This window comes from Nothobranchius furzeri, chromosome 17 (assembly GCF_043380555.1).
Source record: "Nothobranchius furzeri strain GRZ-AD chromosome 17, NfurGRZ-RIMD1, whole genome shotgun sequence".
In the NCBI taxonomy this organism is placed as follows: domain Eukaryota; kingdom Metazoa; phylum Chordata; class Actinopteri; order Cyprinodontiformes; family Nothobranchiidae; genus Nothobranchius; species Nothobranchius furzeri.
In genome coordinates, this window is record NC_091757.1 from 28,814,491 (window position 1) to 28,836,977 (window position 22,487).

At 44.2% G+C, this 22,487-nt stretch overlaps 1 protein-coding gene across 1 annotated transcript; it reads right to left on the reverse strand.

The window, feature by feature from the left end:
- Positions 1-10,663: 10,663 nt before the first annotated feature.
- LOC139063725 (uncharacterized) lies at positions 10,664-13,558 on the reverse strand. The gene is made up of 4 exons (XM_070546423.1): positions 13,514-13,558; positions 13,050-13,463; positions 12,909-12,980; positions 10,664-10,774 (listed from the first exon to the last, which is right to left on the reverse strand). The coding sequence occupies exons 1-4, from the start codon at positions 13,556-13,558 to the stop codon at positions 10,664-10,666; spliced, it is 642 nt and encodes a 213-aa protein (XP_070402524.1).
- Between the last annotated feature and the right edge of the window lie 8,929 nt (positions 13,559-22,487).

The window sequence follows — 22,487 nt, forward strand, 5'->3', positions numbered from 1 at the left end:
CATGATTTGACCGTTAACTCCGACATTGTGTGTAGCAGAGTGGCGCTATCGAACCGGTACAGTTAACACACGATTCTTCCATGCGGGGATCAGGCAGCATTGCCATGCAGTGCATATTTAAATTCAACACGGTTCAAACGCAAATGGGTGGATTTGTGTGGTTGAAGCGGATGTTTTTTTTTTTTTGTTTTTTTTTTAATTAACGCCAGTAGTTTTATATGGAGAATCTGGGTGGAATCGACCTTCACACTTTAGCCAGTGAACTAAGGAGGCCTACGTTGCTACTGTTGCCTTATAGAACTGGTTTCTTTTAGCTGACGAGATACTTTTTGATTAGGCAGTGCCTACAGACATTTTCAAGCCCTTTTTGTTTAGAAAAGTGTTAGCCCTGAGAACTGATGACTCTGCTACTGTAATCAATGTTTTCTTGCTTTGTCCAATTAAAATGCTAATGCAAAGAAACTGGTGTTTCTGGTTTTTCTGGGAGACGATTGAAATCTAAACGCGTAAAGTAAACATTTTGTCAATAATTTATATTTTTACAAATCTTAGGGGTGGAATATCCCTTAAATATCAACTTTACTCATGCTTTGAATACATTTGCAGAGGTCTCCAGTAGGAATGAATACCTTTTAAGTTCTTACTAGAAGTGAGCCACATCAGTCTCATTTCCTGACATTTGGACATCTATCCTCTGACTGGTTAACAGCAAGATGACTACCACCGACTGTTCTGCAACGTTGATGTTTTATCTCTACACATAACACAAGCCTGAGGAGTTCTGCTGTGTGGTGGAGCTGCTAATGCTAACCATTATCTTCTGCTAGCCAAGACGTTCTCTGCTGTTTCCTGGACGCTGATCCAACAACAGCCTTCCCGTCGTGAGTCAAGATGGAGTCCATGAATGTTAAGTGACAGTGTGATGTAGATCTGTCAGGATTTTCTAATCCTAGAGTTTCATCATCTATTTTCTATCAAGCTGAAGTAGGAGATAGGTGTAGGAGACTATTTTCATGTTCAGCCTGCATGAAGAACTCAGTGACTGATTATAATCAAACAATAATTAATAAATTAACTACCTTTATTTAATGCTAAGGTTTTTATGTAATAAACACTTAAAATTTTAGTTGAATTAAGATTATGCTGTAATTTTTGAAATCCTTTTGACTTGGAAGTCAGTGGATGTTTTCTAACTTAAAATGCTTACTTCCCTTAAAGCTGCAGCTTGTCCACATCAACTTCCTGTTTTGTGGAGAAAAACAACCTGAGTTTTTCAGCATCTTTATATAACATTAAGAGCTCATGTTTCTTTGTCTGAAAATAGGTTTTATGGTGATAAATCTCAAATTGAGTTCAAACTAAAAAAATTGAAGCAGGTTTTTAAATTTTCATTAATCAAAACTTCATTTATTCAATTTTATTATTTGCTTTTCTAGAACAATACCAAATACAAAAGTCAATGTTTTGAGTCCAGTTGTTTGTGTTAAATTACACTACTGGTCAAAAGTTTTCGAACACCCCAATTGTTCCAGTAATTAATTGCAGTTTAAGTCATTCAAGTCCAATGAATAGCTTGAAATGGAACAAAGTTAGGTGGTGAACTGCCAAAGGTTGAAAATAGGTAAGGTTGCTCAAAATGGAAAAATAATGAATATTTCTGAATTATACAAAAAAAAAAAAACTTTTTCAGGGAACACAGCTGGTCTGCAGTAATGGAGGTTGATCAAGCCTTGAAAGCTGGTGCTACTAATTCCCACAGGTGTTCCAACTTTTCTGGATCACCTGCAACCCCTCTGTTTGCATAAAGCAGTGTTGGAACATAATGCGGCACCACACCCTCGTGAGCATCAGTTGAACAGTACTGTACTGCAGATAATAGTGTGTTGCTACAAAAATGGCGAGAAAAAGCCAATTAACAATGGAAGAGAGACAGTCCATCATGACACTTGAAAATGTAGGTCTTTCCTACAGAGAAATTGCAAAGAAAGTCCAGGTGTCCGTGAGCAGTTTCCTTCACCATCAAAAGGCTCTCAGAAACTGGGGCAAACTGACAGGAAGAGGTCCGGCAGACCCAAAGCCACAACTGCATCAGAGGTCAAGTTTCTGAGAGTTAACAGCTTGCGTGAAAGGTGGCTCACAGGACAACAGCATCAAACATATGTTACGAATCATAAGGGTCAATTTTCACCATCGAATTGACACAGCATAACCTTTCATACACGCGAGAGCTGCAAAGTCAAGGTTGCACCAGCAAGAGGATCCAGACGCACAAATCAACCTTTTGCCTTATTCTTCAACGCAGACATAAATAAACTCTCAGGGTCTCCCGCAAAAGCCGTTTTCTCTCTGCGTAAAAGTCAGACTGCTGGATTCCTCACTGTGAATAAAAGTGAATCCACGAATCCTACAAGGCTTTACAACTTAAAAGTTAATTAATCATATGGTTGAATGAACAAGGTGTTTAAATGAAATGCTTGAATGATCTGTGCTTAAATCAATGAAGTCAAAATGAATATTGCTCTTACAATGATAGAGTCACTGTGTACCTCAGTTCCTTGGATAATCAGTTTGGCTTTAAGCCAAAACATGGTACTGACATGTGTATATACGCACTTAAAGAAATGGTCAATTGGTACAGAAATAGAAATTCTTCTGTCCTTATGTGTTTTATTGATGCTTCTAAGGCTTTTGATCGTGTAAACCACAGAAAACTTTTTATTAAGTTAAAGCTACGGGGGGTCCCTGGGTTTATTGTGCGAATCCTGTCTTACTGGTATGCTCATCAGAAGATACAGGTTAAATGGGGTGCCAGCATCTCTGCACCATTTGGCGTTAGTAATGGTGTTAGGCAGGGTGGAATTCTGTCTATCTTATTTAATCTGTATGTTGACGATCTGTCTGTGCAGCTCAGAGCCTGTAACACAGGATGTTTGATGGGTACAACTTTGATCAACCATCTGATGTATGCTGATGATCTGGTGGTCTTTAGTCCAAGTAGTGCTGGTTTACAGCAGCTCCTAAATATCTGTTCTGAATATGGTGTGCAGTACGATATTCAGTATAATGCTGTTAAAAGTGCTATCTTGATATGTAGAACCAAGCAGGATAAAAAGCTAAACTTTCCTGTGTTCAAACTGTCTAATAGTGATCTTAATGTGTGTGAGAAGGTGAAATACCTTGGCCACTTTATAACTGATCAAATGCGTGATGATGCTGACATCCACAGACAGTGCTGTAAGCTGTATGCACAAGCTAACACTATAGCTCGTAAGTTTGGTTTTTGTTCACCTCCAGTTAAGGTGGCTTTATTTAAAGCATATTGTACTCCGCTCTACACAGCCCAACTGTGGTCATCCTACAATCAAAGCAGCATGAACAAGCTGCAAGTTGCATACAACGATGCCTTAAGGATCATACTTAAAATACCCAGAGGGGGCAGTGCCAGTCAGATGTTTGTAACAGCAGGTGTTTGTACTTTTAAAGCTCTTTTAAGAAAACTCATATTCACTTTTATAGGCCGACTGGATAGCTCTGCCAACAGTATAATTTTAGCAATCACTGATCCTACTGTGAGCAGTTGTCGCTATTTCTCCAGTATAAGGAAATACTGGTTGAAGTGTTTGTGTGGTTAACCTTGTGTGGAACAGTTTATAGTAAAGCTTTTAATTACATTTAGATTTTTATTCAATTTTATGCTGTTATCTTTTTATTCTATTTATCTATTTTGTTTCATTGATCTGTTGTTTTATATGTATTTTATCTGGACCTAAGAGTCTGTCAATAAAGATTATCTATCTATCTATCTATCTAATGATCCATTTCAGATCTTATGATCAGTATGTGTTTGCTTTAACAAGTTAATCATTATCTACAGTCATACACATCTTCATAAGTTACAAATTAAGGTTAAGATTCACCTCACATAAGTGTTTTAAGACATTCTCATTCACGGTGTGAAAAACATCTTTGTATCTAAAGGAAGGCGTGGCTTTCTGAGGGATGTTGGTAAATACTCAGAAACATGTCAGATTCTGATTGGCCAAACTTGGCCAGAAATCATAACAAAGTAGTTTGATAAAACAAGAATTACTTCCTGAGTATTTCAATTTCTAGCGGAGTTCCGAACCGGCCAATTTGGGACAATCATCCTTGAGACATCTCTTTTGATATACAGTCAAAAGCCTGTTTGCACACAGCAAGCTTACACAGCCAGACGGCTCCCTGAGAGCCACATCCACTTTGGACGCAGACAAGTGTGGCAAGATGGAGAAACGAGGGCCCGGGCGGGATTCGATTCCGTCTCCCAGGTGAGAGTCATGCTCGCTAACCAGTCAGCCAAAGGGACATCCCTTTGGCCAAGTAACCAGGTCGCATGATCAATCGGAACACTGTGACAGGACGCTCACACTGCCACACAAGTATTCCAGCTACTGTTGTGACCTGGAGACATTCCAAGACTGGACGGGTCGCGTTGGAGTTTAATCTACGAAATCCCGGTGCTGTGAGGTTCACCTGATTTCTGATAGTCCGGATCTGCTGGGGGTCTCCGACAGGGTTTGTAGACACAACAGATTGCGTCTGATGCTGTTTTATTAAAACATCATCACCATCAGAAAAAAGGCCCAGCAGAGGATGTACTTCCTGAGGCAGTTGAAGAAATTCAACCTATCACCACAGTCAATGAGGCAATTCTACACTGCTATCGAGTCCATCCTCACCTCCTCCATCACCGTGTGGTACGCTGGAGCTACCACCAGGGACAAGAAGAGGCTGCAGCGTGTCGTGCGCTCTGCAGAGAAGGTCATTGGCTGCAAACTCCCCTCCATTCAAGATCTGTACACGTCTAGGACATTGAGGCGTGCAGGTCGGATAATAGCTGACTCGTCTCACCCTGGACACAGTCTCTTCAACTCGCTCCCATCTGGCAGAAGGCTCAGATCCATTCGGACCAGAACCTCTCGCCACAAAAACAGTTTCTTCCCCTCTGCGGTTGGACTTTTGAATGAACTTCCTAGGGCAGCCCACTCAAGTTGATTGGTCCCAGTCACGTGACCCGATGCTGTGCTTGAACCATTCAACAAATACTCAGATTAGTACCTACACGGAGTAAATAGCTGCTTCTCTAATTATTGCCACTTTTTACATTAATAATTTTATCATGAGTGTTTTATTAGTTCTTATTTATAAGAGCTTATCTCTTAATTAAATTTTTTTTCTATCTTACCTTCTGCACCAAAATACCGCAGCAATTTCCTAATGTTGTGACTTGGCACACTTATGGCAATAAAAACTTCTGATTCTAATTTATAGCAGACAACAAATTCTTTTACACTCAGATTTCACAATTTCTTTCAGATACAAAGATTCTGATAAACATCTAGCTTACATCACACCACCTACACCTCACACTCATCACCGCATATCCACTCCATCACATCTCATTATTCATATCTTGTCATGTATAATCATTAGTTTAGAAAAGAATAAAATTTCTTTTTATCTATATACCTGACTCTGTCTGAATTAATACGAAGTGTGTTTGTGGTGTCTGAACAAGTAAAAGTAACTATAATCTTCTGATTAAACTTCAACGATCAATCAGATTGGTATTTCATATTCATATGGAATCATCACATCCTATTGGTCATAATTAATTTGCAGTCGTCACGCTATAAAGTGTGACTGCTACACACAGCTTGATAGTGGCCGTAGTAAGCAAGTCTCAGTTTCAACTGTGAAGAGAAGACGTTGAGCTGCAGGTTTGACAGGAGTTGCAACAAGAAAGCCAATGTTAAGATGTCAGAATAAGAGAAAGAGGCTTGCCTGGGCACTGAAACACTGCCATTGGATTACTGAAGACTGGAAGAAGGTATTATGGACTGATGGATCCAAATTTGAAATCTTCGGTTCATCACGCAGGATCTTTGTACGCCGTCGAGTAGGTGAAAGGATGGTTCCACAGTGTGCGGCATCAACTGTCAAACATGGAGGAGGAAGTGTGATGGTCTGGAGCTGTTTTGCTGGATCGAGGGTCCGTGACTTGTACAGAGTGAGAGGCACCCTTAACCAAAAGGGCTACAGCATTCTCCAGCGCCATGCAGTACCCTCTGGTATGCAACTAGTTGGTCAGGGGTTCATCCTACAGCAAGATAATGAGCCAAAACATAAGTCCAAGCTATGCCAGAACTACCTCAGGAAAAAACAACAAGATGGTGAGCTTGTAAACAACATGGAGTGGCCAGCACAGTCTCCAGCCTTAAACCCCATCAAGCTGGTTTGGGATGAACTGGATAGAAGAAAGCAACCTAAGTGCCACACATTTATGGGAACTTCTGCATCTGATATGGGAAGAACTTTCTGAAGAATATTTGATTTCTATTGTAGAAAGAATGCCACGAGTGTGTTCAGCTGTTATATCGGCAAAGGTGGCTGCTTTGATGGGTCAAAAGTTAGGATACATTTTGGGCTATAAATTTTTTCCATGATTTCTTTATAACTCCAATTGCTTATTTGTACTATGCTTTCATTTCAGGGTGCAGTGTGACATTAAACTGCACAATTCCATGTAAAAAAAACAGGAAATTTTGAGGCGTTCTAAAACTTTTGACCAGTGTACATTTATGAATTCACTAGATTTTAAAATCCCTAATAGTTAAATTGTGTGTGTAAAGAAAGCAGCAGGTCCTAAGCAGCGGAGTACGAGGGCGACATTAGGAAGGAAACACCTGTTTGAACAGGAAGAAGCCTCTAGCTGAACCAGAACTAGGATGGATGCCTTCCGACCGGACCGACTCGGGTCTGAGAGGATTTATCACACACAAATCAGCTTTTGTTGATATTCTGTTGAAGCTGCAGGTCAAGCAGACAGAGTTAAGCACTAGATGGCGCTCTAACACCACATTTTGATCAGCTGATCACTGGTAACTTGATTCTGTCTGAATGTTCACTGCATGTGTGAGCTTGTTACAGCAATCCGTAGTTTTAAAATGTTCTCATTCTCTTGAACTTCTATTTAAACCCTTCTGATTTGCTTAAATCTATATTTCAGTGTCTGTGTGTTTACATGCTGGAGTCAAGTCAGCTCACAGCCCTAGCTCTCCAAAGGCCCATCTAAAGCCTAGCTGCCCAAAACGATGAATAAAAGCTAAACAAGTGGTGAGGTCTGACAGACTGATGAATGGTTGGTACGTATCTTCTGCTCAGCCAGAGTCTGACTGGGCTTTAATGGATGTGGAGTCTGTTGGAGATAAAGAGGAAGAAAGATGCCAGAAAGTGACTTAGTGAGCAGATTACAGCTAAAACCCACCAGAAGAGAGGAACTCTTCCCTTTTTTTGCCTTCTTTAATCATCATTTTTACAGAGCTGCTTCACCATAAACAAAAACCCTCCTAAATTATTTAATTTATTCAGCATCTTCTACTTCCACCTCTGCTGAACTGCTCTGAGTGACGCATGAAGCAGAAAACACAGCAGTAAAAAACGTTGAGGGCTTGAAAAAGGCAAGGTTCCCTGTGAATTGTTTGAGTGAACAGGGTCTGCGTGTGTTTGCCTGTGTTTCCATGCAAGTGACAGCTTGCTGCAACGGCTGACGGCAAATAAACATGTTCCAGTAATTAACCTTGACAGGCCCAACGTGGTGCCAACAGCAGAAACCTGCTAATGACACAATTAATCCATAATTAAGGCATTCTGTCACACTGCACTCTCACACGTAATCTGTCACTGAACACTGACTGTGTGTTGGACTGTGTAGCAAAGAGCAGCTCGAGTGAACAAAAAGTGGCCTTTAAGGATGTTTCACTGCAGTTAAAAATCCTCCATTTTGTTATTAAAATGGTTTGATGAACAAAATCATCAATTAGATCTGGTGAGAATGCTGGGTAAATGCATTCTGGGCAAATATGGCCTCAAATAATGGTCAGAACTTGCATAAATGCAGCCATTAAAAAGGCAAAACTAAATGTTTTCAGAAGATGAAAAAACATGCAGACAAATGTGTGAAAAATCACTCACTTTTCAGGTTGTAAACAATCTGCTGTGACATCTCTGTAGTGTCTGGAGCAGGGGTCACCAACCTTTGTGAAGCTGAGAGCAACTTCACTGAGTAAAATTAAGGGTTACCAGGTTTGTCATGAGCACAATACTGACCTTTGAACTAGAATAGATCACAGTTCATTTAAAATAAACACATTTAAATGCTTTTACAATGCAAGTGTGATGAAATGACCCAGCTTATGGGACCACAGCATAGAATGGAGACTCAACACAGATCAGCCTCCAAAGGGCCTCGCCAACATGGCTAACACAGGCAGAAGCTCCTGAGGTGGTCTCCATGAAGCTGCACCAAGCAGGCTTTCATCCTGCACAGCCAGCACGTTCAAGGACCGCACACAGCCGGGCCAATAGGACAGAGGGGCGGAGCATAATGAAGCATAATAACAGAGGAACTGTTAGTATAGACTTTCCTCACTGATTAGTTTTTGAAAAAGACAGAGGTCACATAGGGTTCCAGGGGCCACCATGGATTATTATTCATTTCAAGGTCACAAATCTGTGATCTGCCACAGTTTTGAGGACTTGTGTTATTGAATCTGCATGTCATAAATATCTTTCTTGTCTCTCATCATATAACTTGATCATATTAGTCGAAACGTGTGATCCTGTCTCAGTCAAAGCAAAAATAAGTTTTCATTTACCACGTGTATGTGTGTGTGTGTGTGTGTGTGTGTGTGTGTCACCTGCCACCCCTTCTGGGGTATAGGATGCCAACAAGGGATCTCCAGGCATGACCTTTTTTCCCCCACTTGGTTCCATTACACTCTCATGGTCTTGATGTCTACCTCCAGGTCCCAGCACCATGCTTCGTGGTCGACCTCTTTTCCATTTTCTGCCACGGTCTGCCTCTATCAGCAGGTGAGGTTACCTGGCAGTCAGCTGTTTGTGTTGCAGGTGGGCATGGCACGAGCTCCAGCTGATCCTGATTCCGCCAATCAGAGGGCCAGGGGATTTAAGGAGCGGTGTGATAAAACTCCAGTGCCGGTGAGAGGCGGAAACTTTTTATGGAGGTGGCAGATTTGGGATTAGAATCTTTTTCCTTTAAGTCCTTTTTTCGATTAGTGCAAATTCCCAATGTGTGTATAGCTCGACTGTTCAATTCCTTCGTCACACTGGCATTTATTCGAGGATATGATGTAGCAGTAATGTAACTGTGGAGAGCAGCATTGCACATTCCAGCGTATACCCTGCCGGAAATTTAGAAGACGAAGACGAAGACGAAGACGAAGAAGAAGAAGAAGAAGAAGAAGAAGAAGAAGAAGAAGAAGAAGAAGAAGAGGAAGAAGAACTCCAGCGCCGTTGATACTCTCACCAGGGTAGCTTCTAGCCCAGTACATTACCTGATCTTCCAACGAACTTGTTCTATGAGATCCTGTATGTTCTTGTTTCTAGTGTTGCACCTCGCATCCTCTAACAACGCCTGGAGTTGTTTTCCTCGTCCCGTCGCTCAGGATCCTCTGGCCTCTACTCTCCATCGCTCTGCCTGCCTGCCTGCCAACCTACACCCTGGACTCACACAACCTTCTCCTGTCCACCTCTTCTACAACAATCGGACCTGCCGCCTCTCCTCCACTGAACTTCACCAGTCCACCACCGCTAAGAACTGGTTTAAGACCGTGAGTACAAATCAAACACCAAACTTATTATTCTCTTGGTTCTCTGGTTCCGCCTCATAGTCACGATTGTTTATTCTTTCGTTTTAGATTTCCGGTCCGTTCCTGTTCCTGCTTTTCTGGAGCAGCACCCTTAGTTTTTCCTTAGCTTCATTAAAAAAAGATTTTACTCTTTTTACTTACCTGGTTTTCACCTGTGGTTATTCATGTCCTGGGTTGAGCACCTTGCCCACAACATGACAGAATCAACCGGCCAAATGAATACATCCTCTGAAGAACCACTTACTGTCGCCATAGCCAATACCTTGTCCCATCATGAAAGTTCCATCCGGTCAGTACTCGAAAAAATTATCCGCCACTAATCAACGTCTTTTCAAGCTCGATACCGCCTTACGCCAAATGAATGAAAGACTCACTTCTACGCCGCCTCCTCCCGCTACTTCCGTAGCTTCATCTCCACCGCCACTCCTGGTTCAGCAGCATGGGGTTAGTTTCTGGGTCGCCGAGTCGCCACAGCCTGATACATTCTCCGGCGAGCCAGGTAAATGCCGCTGTTTCCTACTACTCTGCCAGTTAGCCTTTGAAAGGTCACCAGACACCTTCATAAATGATTTGGTTAAAATCTCGTACATGGTCGGTTTACTCTGGGGTAGGGCTCTGCATTGGGCCGAGGCTAAGAGCCGTCAGGCTAGCTTCCTGCGAGGTCTGCTCTTGGCTTTTCTAGCAGAGTTCAAACAACTTGTTGACCAGACAGTCTCCCGCAGAAATCACAAAGCAGATTTTGAATCTCCAGCAGGGTAAACAGTCAGTCCTCAATTTCGCCGTAGAATTCCGCACTTTGGCTTCCATATCAACTTTGGACGAGGCTTCTCTAAAAGCCGCTTTCTCTCAGGCTTTGACCGATGAGATAAAAGATCAGCTCACGTGAACCTCGAGTCCCTTACCAACCTCAAACACAGAGAAACGCCTTGAGGAAAGACACAAGGCTTCGACGTTCAGGCCACCTTCAACCACTGCTTCACAGCAACGTCCCCATCAAACACCTGAACAGCACCTCCTTCCCTCTGGGCCAGACGAACCCATGCAAATCGGATGAGCGCAGTTAACTGCAGAGGAGAAAATGAGATGCCGTTCCCTGGGCCTTTGCCTCTTTTTTGTGGTCAGCTTGGCCACTTAATCCATAACTGTCCTGTTCGGCCAAAAACCACAGCCCACCAGTAGGACCGCGATAACTGGTGGGTGGGATTCCTAGTGCTCAAAATTCCTGGTGCAGCTTAACTTGTACAGTTTCTTTCCCTACCAAGGCGCTCGTGGACTCTGGGTGTGAAAGGAACATTCTGGACCAAGCGGTGGTACAACGACTGAACATTCATACTACTCCTCTCCTTACACCCATTCGCACAACCTGTACACATGTATATATATACATGTATATATATATATATATATATATATATATATATATATATATATATATATATATATATATACATATATACATATATATATATATATATGTATATATATATATATATATATATATATATATATATATATATATATATACATATATATATATATATATATACATGTATATATATATATATATATATATATATATACATGTATATATATACATGTATATATATACATGTATATATATACACGTATATATATATATATATATTTATATATATATATATACATGTATATATATATATATATATATATATATATATATATATATATACATGTATATATATATATATATATATATATATATATATATACATATATATATATGTATATATATATATATATATAAATATATATATACATGTGTGTATATATATATATATATATATATATATATATATATATACATGTGTATATATATATATATATATATATATATATATATATATATATATATATATATATATATATATACATGTGTATATATATATATATATATATATATATATATATGTATATATATATATATATATATATATATATATATATATATATATATATATATATATATATATATATATATCAGACGTCAAGCTAAACAGACAGGGTTAAAAAAATATGATCGACCTTTTTCCCCATCACTTTAATTTTTTAAATAGTAATTAATAAACATTCGATACCATTACAATTTCCTTTGATTTATTTTAAATAAATATTTAGACTGCCCAGGTAGCACATCAACAATGCAATTTAACAGTTTTCTTAAAGTAGGAACGTTTAACCTGTGCGGCCAGAGCGCTCTCCTTCCTAATGCTCTGCGTAAACCTGAGCTGATCACCTACTTGTGCGTAATCAAATGTCAATAGAGGAAAATATGGAAAAGATATAGCCATGAGGTTCACTTTTGCCTCAGACTGACTTATTGCTGTTTTATGGTGTGGCTGAATCTGCGTTCCGCTGCCATGCGGACTGGAATAACAAATGCTGCAGTAACAGGAATGGTGGTCAGGTTCATGAGGAGTCACTGGCTGGAGCGGACCCGACTTTAATACGTCATCCCAAAATAGAAGCTAATATCTTAATTTGGCCTTGAATGAAAAATGTTGTTATAAAACCTCTTAAAAGTTTTTTATCACAGAGGAGGCAGCGCTCATTTCTGTCTTCAGTCTGACGGCGCGCCGGAGATTGCTCAGCATGCGCGCTTATTGAATCTGTGTGCGTGTGTGTGTGTGCGCGCGCGCGGCACAGCTCCATGAAGCTTGGTTTATGCTTGACGCATTCACTTTCCGCTTGGTGATGCGGCACGCGGGTGGAACGCGCTTCACCACTTGCAGCATTTGAGTCACCGCATCTCGTTATTGGCGCTATTTAAACCAGTGTTGTAAAATTACTTCTGCCCAGCCCAGATGTGCTCACTTTTGCACCCGTGAGCCGTGGTTCCGCTGGAACGCGTCTGACCTCTGACAGACGCACTCTGAACTTCAGATCTTCAGCGCGCTGTTAATAGCCTGAATGGGAATCATTTCTTGATTTATTTAGTTACATCCACAATGTTCTGTGTGTGAGGTTTACTGCATGAGACAGGTGTTAATTACAATCTGCCAGAATGACTCACCACCTTCATATTCCTCCAACATCGTTAAAAATGATCAAATATGGAACATATCGGCGTGCGCATGTCATGACGAGAGGAAGTTTCTTGACCCACAACATGCAGAATCACCATATGGAGAGCAAGAAGGTAAGTAAAAAGGTTTTTATTACTAAATAAAGAGCAATGTGAGAGACGGGAACAGACGAGACGCAGGACTGGCAGCAGGAATCCAGGGGGAGATTCTAAGGAGGGAGACAGAGTGAATATGAGGCGTAAACAAATGGAAACGTTATCTGAAAGACTGGTCTTACTGCTTCTGTGTAGTGGTAATTGTACAGGAAGGTTGTTAGGTCCGGGTGAGCTGAGGAGATCCACAGGTGAAGGGATTGTTTTGTCCAGAGGTGTAGGAGCAGGAATGGACGTTGGTAGGTGAGCGGCTGAGAGCGGGCGGCCAGGGGATGAAGCAGTGTGTCAGGCAGGCTGAGATCCGGGTCTTGTTCTGGAGCTGGTGAGAGATTGTGAGGAACCTGGAGAAGAGCAGGAGAGGGCATCAAGGGATTTTCAGACGACAGGTTAATCAGAGCAAAAATACGAATGTTGGGTCGGAGGCTAGAGCTACCCAAAAGAGTAATCATCCGGCGTGGTGAAGTGTCACACTGCTCCTTAAATCCCCTGGGCCTTGATGGTGAGATCAGCTGCAGCTGGGAGCTCTCAGACACGCCCACCTGTGAAAACAATACTCAGAAGAGATCAGGGTTACAGGCTGGCAGCTCACCACGGACCATGACAGTGCAGGCCAGAGTGCTGAAGCTCGGCGCATTGTTATTATGAAGTTAGGGCACATGTGGAGGACACACGCGCAAAAATATACTTGTTTTCAATTACATTTATTGTGCCCACTTACTTTTTCTTAGGCCCACCCACAAATGAGTTTCTGGCTACGTGTTGAATGGTGACATCTGACAGACTTCTCTGAGCTCCGCAGCCATTACACTTTTCATCTCGCGCACCCCCTAGCGGCAGCTCGTGCACCCCCGGGGGTGCGCACACCACACTTTGGGAATCCCTGTGCATCCTGGTGCAATAAGCTATACTTTTATGAATGACACGATTAGTAGTGACTAATCGTCACCAAACTGGCGACTAGTCAACTAATAAAATAGTCGTTTGTGGCAGCCCTAGAGTATATCCTGAGAGCTGGAGGATTTTACATGAAGCCCTGGGTCTACTCCACTCAAAGTGGGAGGAAAGAAGCCAACAGTGAGATGGATATAGCAGAGTCAAAGACTATAATTCTGCCAAACCAGCTGACAAAAAAAAAAAACAACAAAGCCCTCGGCCTTGGCTACATCATCGAAGACGACAAGCTCCATGTCATGGTTGAGGTCAACTTCTCAAAGAAAAGGGAAAAGATGCGCCTTGGCCAAAATCTGTTAAGGGAAGAAGTCAGAACTCAAACCCCTGATCCACTCACCAGACGAGAACTGCTGAGCCAAGTCTCCAGCCTATATGACCCACTTGGCCTTGTGACTCCTGTCAAGCAGAAAGGTGCCATCTTAGTCAAAGTCAAAGTCAAAGTCATTTATTGTCATATTCTACCACATGTTCAGGACATACAGAGAAATGAAATTCAGTTTCAGCACACACAATTCAAAGATCAGACATACGTGGGTAAGACACATAACAAGAATTGGTGACTGCGGTCATTCGCAACATGAGTCGCGCTACCTTAATAGATAGATGAAAAGGGTGTTACATGAGGATAAGTGGGGGTAGGTAAAAAAAGGCATAGCAGAGTTAGCCCCAGCGGGGAGTAACTCTAATTATACAAAAGAAAAACCTCCTTTCACATGGAAGCACAGACAGCACAGATACAACATCAGAGTCCGATGGGGAGGTGGGGATGGGCGGGATCCTGAAGCCTCCAATGGGAGCTGCCACTACGGCGCATCGACCAGCTGCAGACCAACAGGTGGGAGGGAGAGATAAGGAACAGAGAGTACATTGAAGTTCCTGCAGACATGTCAGCCTGAAGGAAGAGGGTGAAGGCCGGGACACAGCATCTGTCGGCATTCCTCCTTTTGTGGGGGTGTGTTGAGGCAGCCTTGAGAGGCTGCTATGGCGTCAGATAAGGATAAACATGACTTTGTTTAGGGCAGGCAGAGATAATCTTCCTCTCCCCCTTGGAGTCTCTAAGTGGTCATTCATGTCCACCAGTGAAGCCAATTTTACATTCTAAACATCCCCGCATCGTCCGGCGACCCTCTCCGAGATCAAATCCATCTTGCGCACTAACACAGGCAATGCCGCGAGGACATTGTCCAGGTTACAGTTCACCTCGAGTAACGTCCCAGTCTGTGAGGTCACCGCACGAGCGGCACATTCCGTGGGTACGGGTCGCACTCCAATCGCTCCCGTCTTCCCAAATTTCCAGAAAACCAGATATCCTCCCACTCCAATCAGAAGAAATCAAGTGATCAACAGGCTGAATATCCACAAATCTTCCACGTCCTCAATGGACAGCTGAGAGAGGCACACGATTCGCCAGACCTCCCAAGAATCGAGTGCATATCCCGATGCGAATGTCCCCTCGGGACAGGTGGGAGCCCCCTTCTCCATTCTCATCGTAGCGAAAGTTACGGCTTCTTGACGTTCTTTGCAAACCGTGTCAGCGAGATCCAAAGTAGCACTGACATCCAAGATTGGTGAGGCCAGCAAACATAGCAGACATCATCACAAGAGGGGCTAGTCCAAACATTTTAACTGAAAACTCTGAGTGGCAGTCCGGTCCAAAGTTTCTCCAACTTCCTGATGATGAGTGGCCAACGAAATCTGCCAGAGACGTCGCTGCCCAAGCTCGAGAGAAAGTAACTATGATCTGGAAAAAGACATTTGTAGCAGTACTCACCAGAAATCACCTGAAACTAGCTCATGATCCAGCCTATGTTATGTTCTAGAAGACCACCAGCGGGGGCAGAAACCCAAAAACTAGTTGACGAAAGGTGTTTCAGCAACCTAAGAAGGCTGGTTGGGGCTCTGGCATGGATCTAGAGAGCGGCCAAAAAGTTCCAAAATGCTAAGACTACAGATCAAGAAAGGTGGGAGGTAGTGCCATCTTCGGGTGTCCTTACAGTCAATGAGAGACGAGATGCATTTCGAGACCTTTGCCAAGCAGCACAAGACGATGTTAACTTCCCAAGCACTACAACAGACAGGTTAGTCGTCTACAGAGATCAAACAAGTGGACTTCTAGTTTGTGGGGGCAAAATTCAGACCTTCAGAGAAGACCGCAAAGCTGTTCCTCTTTTACCATTTCATGCCTGGTTATCCACCCTCCTTGCCAGAGAAGCACTCAGTGAAGGACATGATGGGGTAGCAGGGACTTTACTGCGGATGACAAAGAAAGCATGGGTCATAAAAGGAAGACTTATTGCTCAAAACGTTGATGACAAATGCATTGTGTGCAAGAAGACAAAGGGAAAAACCTGCAAACAAATCATGGAAAACTTACCTGAAGAGAGGTCTAGTCCTGCTGCACCTTTCGAGTTCACAGCACATTAAAATGTGCTTGAACCTGTTGGGACCTTACACTCCCCTTCCCAATCTCCTTACAGCAACTGCCATAAGTCGTAGAATTGTGCATCACAGTAAATTCATTTCAACATGTCTGAAATAGATTTTCTTAAGTTTATTGTTGTGTTGATTTAGCTGATTCCATTCTCTGTCTCTGTGAACTGCTGTAAGATATTATTGTCAGTTGTGTTTGCCTTATTTTGTTTATTATTTTATTTGTTATTCTTACTTTGCTGATTTTTGTATTGAACTTTGTATGGAATGATTCTTTGGACAAGTTAACAGGATTGGGATTACGATCCGCAATAACAAATGATTGCAGCGCCTCCCGCTGTGTTTTCCTCATCTTGCTGACTCTGACCCTTTCATATCTGATCGTAGTGTAAGGTTATGAAGTTCATGGTTTTCAACTCCATACAGCTGCCCCCTGTGCACAATAACACCGTGTAGAAAAACCAAGGTCGGGTGTTCCTCAGACTGTTTACATTCCAGGAGAAGAGTCCGAAGGAGAAGAAGAAACTTTACTTAATCAAAGTACTTTATTTGTGATTAAAATTATTAAGCAAAACAGATGTTGATCAACAATAATCAAGTGAGTGATCTGTGAAATAAATATGTCATGAATTATGTTTAATGAAAACAGGACTACGGCACAGACATACTGATCCTCATCTCCATAGAAACGCATGACACATTGTTCCAACCAATCAGAGCTTTCGGCTGCCGCAGGAGAATCTGGTGTTGACTTCAAGTGTCCAATCCACTTTACTGAAACTTATCAACAATTCAGAGATATAAAACAAGGCAACGCCATTTTTAAGGCAGTTCCATTTTGACTTCAGTTCTATTCACCGTCATCCTAAAGAAAAGCGCAGCCTGGCCAGATGTGTTTTCTTCTTTAAACTAAGAACTGTGAAACGGGATAATTTCGTCGTTTAACAACCAGACGACGTCCTTTCAAAAAAGGAGCACCTGCTGACGCCGACGAACGGTACCGGGGTCGACCCTCCAGACGGGCTTTGAAACGTTGTGATCGCTGCACCGACAGCTCCAGCGTACATCCGAGGTCTCCAGACCTGGCATTTCCTGATCTACCTGGGAGACCCCCACTGGGTACGTACACGGCAAAATAGCGGCTCATGTCATCACTTTATAAGCCTCGTGATATCTAGTCATAACAAAGACGACCAGATTCATTGACGTCAGCCTAGAGAATCTGAACCAGACACACACACACACACACACACACACACACACACACACACACACACACACACACACACACACACACACACGCACCAACACAACATCCGAATCCATTCTCATCCATCACAGAGTAGTCCTGGTAGATTGTTTAGAATTTATAATTCAGAAATTAAAGATTCTCAAACGATCCCATCTCTCTCTCTTTTCTTGTCTCAAAGTCAATACAGAGTGTTTAATTAAACTCCCTGATGATAAAAACAGCCTATTCTTCTGTTTATAAAAAGTGAACTACTAACAGTGTATTAAAATACAACTTTAGATAGTTACATCACTTTCATTCCGTTACATTTATGGCGAGCCTAGCTTGATATCTGCACAGTTTATTACACTTTGTGCCGACTCTGAGACATTTTGGGATTTTTGGTTCAGTGTCTGTGTGTTAGAGAAAAGAAAAAGGCGAGTGCTTCCTCATTCAGCTCTCAGAAAGGGGGGGTGCACATTCATCACCCTCCAACAGGAGGCGCTGTTTCATCAAAACACCTTAAGTGCTGACGTGTGCTGGCGGCCATTTTGAGGCCTACATCTGAGGGTAAACATTTCTCCTGTTTTATGGCATTGGAACCGTCTGTTTATTGTTTGTCGCGGTGTTTGTGACACTGTGTGCATCCATTTGTGTAATCGGAGACAGAAGACTCCGTCGGAAATTTATTTCCATTCGATGAGCGCAGGATCCGCGCTGTTCTTAGTCGGAATTCTCGTTAGCACCTGCCGTAGCTTGACTTGCTCGGTAAACGCTGTCAGCCGAGAACAACCGCAGAGCGATACTGCATCCAGATTGCGTACGCTATTGAGACCCTTTCAATCATGGCGCGAGATGCCCGTTGGTTGATCGAGGCAATTTTGAGACCCTGATCGCTACAGGGCGTTCGCTAGCATTAGCCGACGAGCTAACTAGCCACTCTCGGTGAGGAGGCTCGGGAACGCGTCCCGCGAAGCTTTCTAGCCGTTCCGACGCAGCGGAACTGCGTCCTTTAATCCGCTAAACCTTCCGGTACGGAGTACTTTAAGGTAACGTTAGCGGCGGTTCTGAAACACGCTGCGGTGTTTAGAATCGTGAGATTGCTACGGGGATCAAAGCCGGGTGTCGGACGACGCATGCGCGGCGGTCCGCCATCTTAGTTGCCCGACACGTAGCTCGACCCGCCATCTTGGGCAGGTCAAATGACAATGATATTTTTGGCATTATTGAACAATTTTGCCCAAAATATTCATTCACCAGCCAAGCTTCCCTGTAACTAATTCTTTAAAAACTCTACAGGTAAGGTTGTTTCTAAATAAACATCTAATTAGAAGGCAAAATTCGAAGGGTAAATTAATAAATAATACAAGGAAAGACTATTTACTATTTTGGAAAATAGACTCAGAGGTAACGATGCAATTACAATCCCAACTTCAGGCGGCGATTCAAAACACTTTCCTTCCAATGATGACTATCATGATGAACATGATCTGCAATCTTCAGAAAGACGTCGAGGGCGTCAAACAAGTTGTGTGTGAGTCTCAGGAGACCCGGTCAGAGACTCCGTGTTTGCCTGAGAAGCCACAAAATGAGACTGAAATGCTGCAGGTTGATGTTGTCACAGGTTCTGATTCACAGGAAAACAACAACACCTCAAAGGAAAGCGACAACACCTCTCCGGTCGTTCCATCCGTGGCGATGTTAGGCGACGAACCCGCAGATGACGACCGCAGTACCACTACTACCACCGCCGTAACTGAGAAAATTTTGCTTGCACCTCTGGTCGTGAGAAAGGGATCTAATAGGCCCGCAGTGGAGGTCACTGTAAATCAGAGACATCGCTGTGTCGCATTATTAGACACAGGAGCGGACATCTCGCTCATCAGCGGAGCTCTTTACAGCAGCATGTGCGAACAAAGGGGGGAGGACATCTCACCCCCCAAACTCATTTCGGGCCCAAAGGATTTTAACGAGTTCTATGGCGCTCCCTCGTCCGCGGCTGCGACGACTGAGGTCAACATCTCGATAGGAGGCATGTCCTTTAAACACCTCGTGTACATCAGCGAGGAGATGCCGATGCCCATGCTCTTAGGGTTGGACTGTCTCCAACGCCTTGACGCTAGAATCAGCGGTGCATTCGGACAACTGTTTGCACGTGTGCGGAAGCCAAAGCCGTACAAACCGTGGCCTGACACAGGCGGACGCCCTTCGGTGGCATGTCTTTCGCGGGGGGACGCGATTTCGACCTCACCACCACTCTCAAAGCCACCGGGTAGACCCCCGGAACTTCTGTTACAGATTGAGAAGGTCATAGACCAAGCGGATGCTCTCACCAACGATGTCGAGCGAGACCAGCTAAGACAACTTTTGCTAAAGTACCAGGATTTTCTTTCACTTGACTCCTTGGACTGTGGTCTGACCACTATCCATGAAGTCCGGATTCCTACCAGGCCCGATGCACCGCCGTCCTTTGTGCGGCAATACAAGATTCCCCTGGCGTCCATAGAACCGGTCCAGGAAATCATTGACAGCCTCTTGGCTAATGGGGTCATTCGACCCTGCAACAGCACCTACTCGGCTCCGTTGTGGCCGGTACTGAAGCCTAATGGTAAGTGGCGACTTACCATTGACTACCGGCAACTCAACAAACAGGTCCCCTTGTCTAGGTGGCCTATGGCACGCCTGGAGCAGGAGCTTCCAAAAGTGAAAGATGCTAAGTACTTTTCCACCCTTGACATTGCGTCTGGATTCTGGACGATTCCTGTCCACGAATCGGACCAACACAAACTTGCTTTCTCCTTTGCCAACCGGCAGTACACCTTCACCCGGTGTCCTTTTGGTTATTCCAACTCGCCAGCTGAGTTCAACATCTTCTTGAACAAGGCCTGCCCCGATGCTCGAGAGCGTGGGACACTCATCTATGTTGACGACATTCTTATTCGTCGGCGTACGTTGGATGACCACCTGGCCGAGCTGGACCATGTCATGGGTCAGCTCGCGGCGGCGGGTGCTAAGATCTCTCTCGCCAAGGGTCAGTGGTGCAGGTCGCAAGTTCAGTACGTTGGCCTCCTTGTGGGACCACAGGGAGTGCAGCCTCAGCTTGGCAGGATTCAGGGTGTTGCCACCATCACACCTCCGACGAACGTCTCCGAACTTCGTAGCTTCTTGGGGGTCTGCAACTACTCGCGTCAGTTCGTGGAACATTACGCTGAGTTGGCACGACCTCTGACTAATCTGTTGAAGAAGGATGTGGCGTTCGAGTGGGCGGAGCAGCACCAGCAGGCCATGGATGACCTGAAGGCCGCCATGTGCTCGGCTCCGTGCTTGGCATTCCCCGACTGTGACAAGGAGTTCCATCTTGAGGTTGGTTTCTCAGCTCACTGTTTGAGTGCTGGTCTCTACCAGATTCATGACTGCGACAGGCGTGTCGTGGCCTATGCTAGTAAGCTCTTGACTGGACCTGAGTTGAAATACTCGGACTGTGAAAAGGCTTTGCTTTCCACCATGTGGGCAGTTAAGTACTTTGCGAACTACATTGGCGGACAGAAAATCATCATTGAGACACAGCACCAGCCGGTGACCTTCCTTAACAGTCAGCGCATCAGAGATGGTGTGGTGACCAATTCACGAATCGCTTCGTGGCTGCTGGCTCTTCAAAGCTTCGATATCGAGGTGCGCTATGCCCAGAACCGACGTAGCCCTCTTGGCATGGGTTTGGCTGCGTGCCAACATTGCTCGGACGACGCCATCGCGTCAGTCCCGCCAGCCAGGCCCCCTCAGGCTCTTCTAAACTGCAACCACCACTACTACGACCAGTCATACTGTGCGGGTTTACCGACCGTATACGTGGATGGCAGTGCTTTTCGGCACGGTTCTGCGCCTAGTGCGGGCGTGGGTGTCGTCTGGGTAGACGGTGACCGCAGGGAGTCCCGATGTTACTCTCTGGGTGGTAAGACCTCACAGTATGCTGAAGTGGCGGGGATCGTGATAGCGCTGCGTAGCGCTAGGGACCGTGGCTTCCGTGAACTGGTGGTTTGCACTGACTCGGACTACGCGCGTCTCAGTTTCTTGTGTCATCTACCAACGTGGAAGAGTAACGGGTTCCAGACCGCTAGCCGGAAGCCCGTCAAAAATCAGGCCCTCTTCAGGGCGTGTGACATTCTGGTGACTGCGCTTGACATGCACATTTACTGGCGTAAAGTCAAAGGTCACTCTTGCGCACCCGGTCCTGAAAAGGAGTTGAACGATCTTGCAGACTCTTTGGCCAAACAGGGCGCGACCGATGGTCCCCTGTGGGTTTTCGAACCCGGGTGGCTTGAGGGACATGTGTGGTCTTTCCCTGATGAAAACCAGGTGTGTGTAGTTACTCGAGCTCGGGCTGCTAAAGCGTCCGACTCGGAACCACCCAAAGGTGCGGTGGCCGTTCAACCTGCCTATTCGGATACCGATCTTGTCAGTCTTCAATTCTGGGACCCTGCTATCAGCAGGATGATCAAGTACATTTCTGATCCTAAAACCCAGCTACCGACTTCCGTCGAGCTTGATTCCGTTCCAGAGCTTCGCTCTCTCTTTCGTGTGCGGTCCACGCTGAGGGTCGTCGAAGGGCTGCTGATGCACGCCGCCAAGCCTCCTTCGCCGCCTGTCCTTGTTACTCCAAAACCGCTGAGGAGGGCTATGATCTCGCAGGCTCATGACTCTCCATCCGCCGGTCACAAAGGCGTCAAGGCCACGTTCGGTGCCCTGTGCCAGGTTGCTTATTGGCCGGGGATGCGTCGTGATATCTCGGACCACGTCGAGCGTTGCTTGGTTTGTTGTCAGTTTCAGCCGTCCAACCCTACGCACAGAGCTCCCCTACAAGAAAAAGGGCCGACCACTCCGTGGTCGGACTTGCAATTCGATTGGGTGGGGCCTCTGACCAAATCCACCAGGGGGAGTAAGTACATACTGACTG

Excerpts from the sequence above, each read along its gene's own strand:
- LOC139063725 (XM_070546423.1), bottom strand. The coding sequence starts at position 13,558 with ATGCGCCGAGCTTCAGCACTCTGGCCTGCACTGTCATGGTCCGTG. Across the intron at positions 13,464-13,513 it reads CTGCACTGTCATGGTCCGTG|GTGGGCGTGTCTGAGAGCTC; the intron begins GTGAGCTGCCAG and ends TTGTTTTCACAG. Across the intron at positions 12,981-13,049 it reads ATTACCACTACACAGAAGCA|AATCTCCCCCTGGATTCCTG; the intron begins GTAAGACCAGTC and ends CTCCCTCCTTAG.